The sequence below is a fragment of the Nicotiana tomentosiformis genome, chromosome 8 (assembly GCF_000390325.3).
Source record: "Nicotiana tomentosiformis chromosome 8, ASM39032v3, whole genome shotgun sequence".
In the NCBI taxonomy this organism is placed as follows: domain Eukaryota; kingdom Viridiplantae; phylum Streptophyta; class Magnoliopsida; order Solanales; family Solanaceae; genus Nicotiana; species Nicotiana tomentosiformis.
Window position 1 is genome coordinate 119,192,716 of NC_090819.1, and position 10,052 is coordinate 119,202,767.

At 36.8% G+C, this 10,052-nt stretch overlaps 1 protein-coding gene across 1 annotated transcript; it reads right to left on the bottom strand.

Moving 5' to 3' along the window:
• Positions 1–8,326: 8,326 nt before the first annotated feature.
• On the bottom strand, positions 8,327–9,566 carry LOC104109920 (ethylene-responsive transcription factor 2-like). The gene has a single exon (XM_009619310.4). It carries the CDS (start codon positions 9,160–9,162, stop codon positions 8,425–8,427), a length of 738 nt encoding a protein of 245 aa, XP_009617605.1. The 5' UTR covers positions 9,163–9,566; the 3' UTR covers positions 8,327–8,424.
• Positions 9,567–10,052: the final 486 nt, after the last annotated feature.

The window sequence follows — 10,052 nt, forward strand, 5'->3', positions numbered from 1 at the left end:
GAATGGTAGTCTAATTGGGTCTTTGGGTGACTTGGGGGGACATATGCACAACACATGTTTGTTGATTTGCCTTATGAGTGTTGACTATAAATTGTGACCAATTGTGCGAGTGAATTCTGAGTAACCGCCATTGGGTCACATATTCCGCTCTCCACTGATAGTAGTATTTATTGTGTAGGTAACATGCAACCTTCAAGGAAGAGAAGCACTACCGAGGCCTCATCAAGTGGCCATGGAGGCTCATCTCGGGGACGGGCACCAGCCAGTGCAGCTCAGTTTGATTGTACCAAGTTTGTCTCCAGAGCTGCCCAAGACCGTTTCAGTTTGAAGGCCACTAAAAAACATGTACCGGAAAGGGGTATTGACAGGGCGTCACTCCAGGATGAGTGCCCTAATATGTATAGGGAGTTGATCGGGCGCAGGTTGGACAGCTTTTTCGAAGAGCCAGAGGAGGGTAACTTGATGCTTGTCCGGGAGTTCAATGCCAAATGCCCTGAACATGAGGATAGAATATGCACTGTGCGACACATGAGGGTGGATGCCTCGATAGAAGCCATCAGAAGAGTGTATAGATTGCCTGAATTCAATGTGGAGGAGGATTTCTATGATACTTACATGAGAGAACCCATCACATGGAACAGGTTTTTCAGAACTATCTGTGCACCAGACAAAGAGGTAGTGTGGGTTGTGCCGGGATCAAAGCTACACTCTGCCTCACTCACTTTTGAAGGAAAGTGCTGGTTGTACATCATCAACAGTCACTTGTTGCCGTCCCACAACACTACAAAGGTAAATGGTTTGAGAGCTGCCTTAATCTGGTGCTTCGTGAATGGCCACGACTTTGATGTGGCCAAGGTTATTCAGTCTGAGATGTTCGTCTGTTCACCACATAAGAGGTATGGGTTCTTTTTCCCCTCTCTGATCACTAGATTGTGCCGGGCAGCAAAGGTGCCTAAGAACCCAAATGCGGATGGCATGGTAAAGAAAGAAGCAAAGTTTCGGGCAGACAAAATGACCATCGGGAAAGACCCGGTGGCACCAGGGGCAACTCATAGTGACGATTCTAATGCATCGGAAGAGGGCGATGAAAGGAAGGAGGAGGTTGAACCTGCCTCACCCCACAGGAACAAGCTGCAGCGGCTGAAGGACTATCCCAAGGTAGACGGAGCACGCGAATGATAGACCTAGAACAAAACATGGTAGGACTGCGCACTTCCGTCATGGAATTGGGGACTAGAGTTGATGCTTTGGCCACCCAAAATGCGAAGTCAGAAAAGAAAATCATGGGTTGGCTGCGTGCACTGGGGAGAGCATGTCATCTCGACCCTGGCACTGTCTTTGATCAAGACTGATCCACCAGGGAAGTTCCTTTTCCTCGCATTACTTTACTTTGTATGACATGGGGATATGCCATCCTTTTAAGTGTGGGGTGGGGGATACTTTGTTGTATGTTGTATGTAGATAGTTTCATAGTTTATTTGTATAAATCAACTTCGACTTGGCCCGACGATGGACATCATTCGACGGGTTTCTAGAGGGACTAAAGTTGAAAGAAAAAAAAGAAAAAAAAACAAAAAGATTTTCTTTTGTAGTAGTGTATCAATTCCCCCTTGGTTTTTCTTTAAACTACGGTTCTTTTCCAAGGGTTTTGTTTGAACCGGGTGTAGTTAGCTTTTTATTTTTAGTTAGGAACTTATGGGCTATGGGCAGAATTAAAATAGGATCCCTTAATTTCGTAATGCCTTGAATATAGCGGTTACTTTAGTGTTACGCTTAGACTCATTTGTTGACTCTTGTAAGAAGGCCTTAAAATGTATGCTCTTAATTTGGCTTAAGTACCCTGATCCGAGTGTTTGATGATCTAATCTGGAATGAGTTATGTGCCATGTGTGTGTGTGAGTCTTGTTATATTCTGTGCATGACATGTAACGCCTAGAACTTGCCCCGTGTGTCTGCAAAGCAAAATGGTAGTCTTGTTTAGTCTGGGAAGTGATTTAGGCATTTCTTTGTTGAACCATATATATACATACTCCACCCACCTATTTGCTATGTATCATATTTAACTCCGTTGAGCCTGTAACCCTATTTCCTTGGCAACCACATTACAAACCCTATCTCTTATTTGAATTGACCATCTTTTTGAACCTTTTACCTCTCGTAAGCACTTGAAATACTATGAATTTACAAAGGATAAAGTGTAGGATAGTTGGTGGAGCTTTTGAGTGGAACTAGGGAAATAAGGAGAAAGGTATATCTTGTTGGAAAAGCCACTTGTGAAGAAAAAAAAAGAACATTGTTAATAGTGTATCATGTTGATTGGTAATAATTCTTTGGTGGCTTTTAAGGTGAGTGTGCTCAAAGAAGAAGTGTGGGGTGGTGTATGTGGTGTTAAAGATGAAAATATTGAACTTGATTGTAAAATAAATGTATTAAAGTGCTTAGGGAGGTGTAGTCACTATTATATCCAAATATATTCTACCCAACCTGTAGCCTATATTACATCCAAATAAAGTCCTACTTGATCCTACACTGAGTGAGCTCAATTAGTAGAGTTGTACACTACGGGCAAGCCTATGGTGCGTTTTATGTGGCACAAGAATATCATTTCTAAGGGTAAGTGAATTCTGTTCCTTTTAAAGTTCCTCAGTGTGTGTGAATTTGACTGATTGTGAAATGAGTCTCTTTTGTTGTGAGCAGGCACTTGATTCATGGAGGAGAGGTAAGTCTGGACCTCTGAATTAGAGTAAGTAAGCCGGTTAGGAACATTGCGTGGCTAGAGGGAGTCAATTCTTGAGGTGTACATATTGCACAAATGTCATCAATTTATGTGAAATATTCTTGGTGTGATGATTAGGGAAGTCGCTCAGTGAAGTTAGGCCTCTTAGAGTGTGGTTTGATTGCTCGGGGACGAGCAATGGTTTAGTGTGGGGTGTTGATAGTATGCTATATTTATGTAATTTAGACACTATTTACACTCTAATTTAGCCGCACTTTATTGATATTTGAATGCTAAAAGATAACAAAATGCTCTAATTAAGAATTTGATGTTTTGCAGGAGCTACTCCGAGCTAGGAGAGAGTTAACGAGTGTTTTGAAGTCAACATGGAGTGTGGAAGGCCAATCGAAGGTTAGCCCGGTCGAAAAGGAGCGAGAAAAGCAAGTGAGACGACCCCTACAGGAGCGCGGCCATGAATTGGCCCGCGAACTCAAGGCAGTGAGGTAGTGGAAATCCGCGGTCGGATCAGTGGCTGCGGACGGGCGGACGAAAGCCAAATACGCAGGGTTAATTATGTAATTTTCTAGGTGACTAACCTAAACCTATATGAAGCCTAAACTCGCCCAGAAGTCGGAGATAGCTGTTTTTTAGAAGATTTTAGAGGCAAGAACAAGGGAGATAAGACGGATAATTTTCTATGAGTTTTCATCATCTTCTTCATACTTCTATTTGTTGATTATGAATTATTTTAGTGATTTGTTTTCCATTAGTATGAGTAGCTAAATCTATTATTTAGGGTTGATGAAACCAATTGTTGGATGAAGTCTTGATTCTATTTTGTTATAATTGAGCCGTATTTGTTCTATGATTGTTCAACTACGTATTGTATTGTGGTTAATTGAAAGGGCCGTTGATTAATCGTGTCTAGTTACCTTGTGTTTCTTGAGAAAGAACACTTGGTTAGATTGTTGTTGAACAATACCACTTTTGGGTAAGTTAAGAGATTAATTACTTGAATTTAAAAGTGGGGGTTAGAAATAACAAAGCTTTGGTGGGTTAATTCTGAGTTGCATAAATTGTTAACTAGAGTTGTTCGAGAGAATGCTTCTAGTAAATTATCGTAATTGATCGAAAGATAAATTACGGTAGCCCGAAACTCATAATCCTCATAGAGTATTACGGCGAGATTATAGCTAAAGATTTAAGAAGTAATCCGACAATTGGGGAAATCAATAGCCCTAGATCCTTTTACCCTTGAATTCAATTTTAGTCTTGATTATTGCTAATTTTATTGTCATTTTTCCTTAGCTAAATAAATTCCACTGATTATTCATAAAACTCTTGCATCCGGAAGTTGCCTGAGCTTATCATTAGCATTATTTAAAGTTGTAATAAATAGGTTAGTTCCCTGTGGGATTCGATTCCGAACTTGAACCGGATTATATTTGTAGCGACCGCTTAATCTTTTCTACAAGACATAGTTGGGCGTGATCAATTAATAATAAAAACTGTACTAAGTTTTTTCCAAAACTTGACCTACAACATTAAAATATTATATCTACAATACATATCATTTGGACATCATTGTGTTTTCCTCTTTAAGCGGGTATTGATGAATTAACAATTACAACAACCTTATTAAAAAAATTTGACCCATTTTGAAATACACCTATTTTTTGTGAGAATATATTTTGAATAATAGAATATACTTGTGCAAATGAGACTCTGTGATGTTTTACTTGGTCGCGGAACAACCGTCTGATGTGACGATTGGCATTGGCACATGCAACAATGCACACCAAATTCTGATTGTTCTTACGCTTTGACTCAGATTTTTTACTCTTTAGGGTGTGTTTTGTACGGAGGAAACTTTTTCAAAAAAATATTTTTCAAGAAAATATTTTTATGGAAAATAAATAATTTTTTTTATTACTTATTTTTTCTTATTTGGTTGGTGAGTGAAAATTATTTTTCGAAAATATTTTCTAGTATTTGATTAGAGAGTAGAAAATATTTTTTTATGTTATTCTCCTCACCCCTCCTCCTCCCCAAGTCCCCATGTTTCCTTGTTCCCCCTCACCCACCCAAATACCCAACGTTTTGCAGGACTTTATTGTTTTTAAGAATTTAATTATTCTTTCAAAAATTCACATAAATCCAAAGAAACTAATGTGCTGGAAGGTTAAAAAGGAGTTTTGGAAAATATTTTCCCTTCTCTTGATAGGAAAAATATTTTCCTCCAATTGAAGGAAAATGAGTTCACGAGAAAAATATTTTTTAAAATATTTAAGTCAACCAAATATGAGAAAATTAAAAAATGTTTTCCTTCATACCAAACACACCTTTAAATAAGAAAGAAAACCATAATACGGAAAGAATACGAAGACAGAGTCTACTTGCCAAAAATGCCCAAAACGTGCATTTGGCCGCAATGTTTGAGGCATTTTGAGCTTTGAACTTTTTATTTTTATATATGTATAGTATTTCTGGTTTCCTATTTCAGTTCTAGGAAAATGAATATTCAAAAGAGGGACTTTTTGAGTCTTTGAAAAAATCTCGGTGTTGCATTTAAAAATAGATTCACTTTATACATCGACAACAAAAAATTTACACTATATGATCATCTATTGATTCATTGATAAACTTAGAGATCTCAACCCTACTATAGATATTATAATCTGATCACTTGAAATAATCTATTTCACTTTGTTATTTGGAACCTCCGGACTAATAAAAATATGAATAACAAAAATAATACAAGTAATATGTTATCTACTGCTCTTGTAACACGACAATTTATAGAATACAAACTCCTCACTGAAGGGGAAAGCATTTACACCAAAGAGGATTCTTCTGCATATTATTTGGCACAAACTATTGAATGAATGGTACAAGGTTAACACTGATCGATCGTCCAAAGCAAACAAATTACGTTGTAATCTTGGTGGACCTATAAGAGTTCTAGAATTTACGTTTTATGAGTTTAACTTTTAAGGTTTTTAACATTGAACTCATTTTATTTTTAAAGTTATGAGTTCATATTGCTATATATTACAGTATTAATGATTTTTTACACATAAATTTATGCTTCGCGCTAAAAGTAGTGGATTCAGTTGAACTCGGTGCCCATACTTTGCATCAACCTCTGTATAAAGAAACTGCAAAGGTGATTGGGTGGTGGGCATTTAAAATTGCACTCATGCAGTATCACCTATCTATGCAGAACTTTTAGCCCTCAAACAAGATCTCGAGATACAATATTATTGGAGTTAAATCTAACTTCACTTCAAGTGAAGACTGACTCAACTGAGGTAATTAAATTTACGGAACTAGCATTTCTACGCATGACACTATTATACATGGTTTCAGATGGCTAATGTCCAGAATGAGGATACTGATGATTAGGCATAAATTCCAATAAAGAAATGAAGCAACTCATCTTTTGGCTGGGGAAGCAATCAATCAATTCAAGATCAATAAATTTTCACATCTTCTAGTCCCACCCCCTTTTGTCATGATCAAGATGCTGGCGACAAGGAGGGAGTTTTTTGAGTGAAACCTATTTCGGGAAATGTTTGTAGAATGTTAGCCAAACTCGGCAATTTGAATGCCCTTAATGGCATTTCTAGGGGGTGTAATGTTACTATGGGTTGTAATACTACTATTTAAATTGGGTGAAAATTATTTTGATCCCCCAACTTCGTCTTAAAAATTAAACTTCCCCATCAACATTAAACAATAGACATTTTATTCCTTCTATCTCAATTATATTTTCAAAATGTCTATTTTATCCTCAATCTTATCCGCCTTGGTCTATATATTTTTTTAAACTTTTTTAACATCACCATATTTTTCTTAGTCTATATTATAAATTTACCTATAATGAACTTTTTTTAACTTTAAAACGTGAAAAATGATAATCAATCATATATAATTTATTAAAATTGAATAATAAAATAAATGAGCGCAACTACAATATTAGAATAAAAAATCTTATTAATATCAATCAAATAAAAGTTAATTAGTGTATTAATATAATAAAAACTAAAAATACATGCAAATTTTATAATAAATTCCTAAATAATTACATATTTATACCTTAGATGTTGTTTAAATTATAATTTTAAAAATATTTGGGTAACCAAAATAAAAGTTTAAAGAATATATATATATATATATATATATACACACACACACACACACATAATACATAATATAAAAGAGAAAGTTAAACTTAAATACATACTTAATATTAAAGTGCAACAACAACAATAACCACCCAGTATAATCTCACAAGTGGGGTTTGGGAAGAGTAAGATGTACGCAGCCTTATCCCTACCTTGGAAGGACAGAGAGACTGTTTCCGATAGACCCTCGGCTAAAGAAAGTGAAAGAAGCCCCGATATCAAGTAATAGCAAGACAAATAATTAGAAAACTAAATCGAAGATAGCAACAGAGAATATGAAAGAGGTACCAATAACAAGTAATAGCAAGACAATATATTTAGAAAACTAAGTCCAAGGCAGCAAACGAAAATATGAACGAAGTACTGATAGCAAACTACGGAATTACCGATGGCAAGTAATAACAGAACAAGACATGCGAATATAGCAAACTAAGGAAAAAGGGTACCAAACGCACGACTACCTACTAACTTTCTACCTTAATCTTCAACCTCTACACGTTTTTATCTAGGGTTATGTCCTCGGTTAGCTCAAATTGTGCCATGTCCCGCTTGATCACATCTCCCCAAGACTTCTTTGGCCTACCTCTACCCCTCATCTCACCTCCCAAGACCAACCTCTCACATCTCCTAACTAGGGCATCTGTGCTTCTCTTCTTAACATGTGCGAACCATCTCAACCTCATTTCACGCATCTTTGTCTCCACAGGGGCCACTCCTCTAATTCTATCCAACCTAGTATGCTCACACATCCATCTCAACATCCTCATTTCAACTATTTTCATCTACTGGACATGAGAAGTTTTGACTGGCCAACACTCTACCTCATACAACATAGTCGGCCTAACTACTATTGAGCTTTAATTATAAAATTTTATAACAAGATATTTAAATTGATAAAATACTTAGCTAAAGATAAAATATATCTTATATAATATAATAAAGAAGTTATATGCATAGAGGAGAAATAGAATTTATCAAGAGTAAAATAGACAATGCATATGATAGGAGGAGTGAGAGTCTATTTTTAATGTTGGAGGAGGAGTTTGATTATTAAGGTAAAGTTGGAGATCAAAATGATTTTCACCCATTTAAATTAAATTATCAGTTTATTAAATAATAAAAAAAGACTAGTCGCAATGCGTAAGTTTGACTATTTTTCTTTTCTCAATATCACAATATTGCTTTTTGGAGTAAGTTTTATAAGAGTGAGTTGCTTTAGTGGTGAGCACCCTTCACTTCCAACCAAGAGGTTGTGAGTTCGAGTCACCCCAAGAGCAAGGTGAACAGTTCTTGGAGGGAGGAAGCCGAGAGTCTATCGGAAACAGCATCTCTATCCTAGGGTAGGGGTAAGTTGTTGTTGTTGTTGTAATACGATCGTTAATGCCCATGGATGATTCATTCAATTTAAACCACAGTCAAAAAATTAAAGAAATAAGAAATTCATTACTTCACCAACGTAAAAAACAAATTCCCTCGACTAATTCTATTTTTCTTAATCACTACACAGAACCCAGTTGGGACCTATAACACCACTAGCTCCGTCCCTTGAGATACCTTCTTCCTCCTCTTCGGCGGCGAGGCCGATGACGTCGACGACGAAGAAGAATACTCCGGCGACATTGATGACCTCTTCGAAGCAACTCTAATGGGTTCAGGTTCACCAGAATTAACCCTCAATGGGAAATTAAGCAATGCACGTGACCCCCGCATGCGAAACGCCGCCTTATCATAAGCCAACGCTGCGTCCTCCGCCGTCTCATACGTGCCCAGCCACACCCTTGCTCCATTCTTCGCCGGATCCCTAATTTCCGCTGCAAACTTCCCCCACGGCCTCACTCTCACTCCCCTATAATGCTTTCCCTTTGGCGGTGGCGGTGTTGTCACCGCAGGTGATTCCATTTTCACCTCCGCCGCCGTCTCCGGCGGCGCCACAAATTCCGGTAAATTCCATATTTCAGGTGACTGAATTGAAATTTCAGGTTCCAATTTGACATTGGGGATTGTAAAATCAGAAGGTGGCTGAAATCCATAGCCAACGCCTTCATTAAGGATATCATAAAGAAACGTATCTGCTGCATCAAATTCATGGGACAAGCAATTAGGAAACATGTTGGACTCAATGCTATTGCTTCTGCTCAAATCTGAGGTTGTTGAATTGTCGGAGCTTGTTAATGGAGCTTCCCAGTCTTCAAGTAAGTGAAGCCTAATTGATTCAAGAATTGCAAAATGACTTTCTAATTCACAATTCCCATACATCATGAAAAAATCTTTAATTTGGTAATGAATTTACTTTCTTTTGTTGAGAGTGAATTACAGAGAAAACAGAGGAAGTTGTGACTTGTGAGATTTATTGAGGAAAGGAATGGAGGTATATTTATATGAGAAATGGTACATGCACGGGTGGAAGATGAACATGATTGTAATGATTAAAGTATTGTTTGTTGAAAATATTGTTAGATTTTGCTGATGGGATTTTGAGCTTCCTTGAACCTTCTAAACGGAGAAAAATTCTAACCTTTTTTTAGAGGAGAGAAGCTTTCAATCACGTGGTGTAATTGGAAATTGGAAATTTTGAACACTGGATAAAATTATAGGTTATTGACGTCTAAGTTGATTAATTGAATTGTCGTTTTCTGTTACTGAGCCGCTTTTTGCCGCAGTTAGCTGTTGCAGTAGACATGTGGACCAAGACTTACCCCCAGACCCTTGATTGCTGACCTTCTCCAAATTAGGTGCGAATGCAAAATGCCTTTTACAGCGAGCGGATTATCCTTTTTTTAGTATATTTTTTTTTCTGTTTTAATTTATGTGAACCTATTTGATTGAGTATGAAATTAAAAAAAATATAAAATACTTTTGAATTTATAGTATAAAATGAAGCACACATATTTTGTGTGATTATAAATCTTTACATAAAGGTAAATTATTTCTAAATAAGGAAATATATCATTCTTTTTGGCACACACTAAAAAGAAAATATATTCACATAAATTGAAACGGGGAGAGTATATGTTTTATTTAGGAGTTCTCCGTCAAATCTTGGACAAATTGCAAGAATTATTTAGTATTTTGTCGTCACACTCGTTTGATTTATCAGCAGATTAAGTAAGATATTTGTCTTGCACAAGAAAAGTGAAACACGAAAAGTA

Coding starts and splice junctions, on each gene's coding strand:
- LOC104109920 (XM_009619310.4), bottom strand. CDS start 9,162: ATGATGTATGGGAATTGTGAATTAGAAAGTCATTTTGCAATTCTTGAA.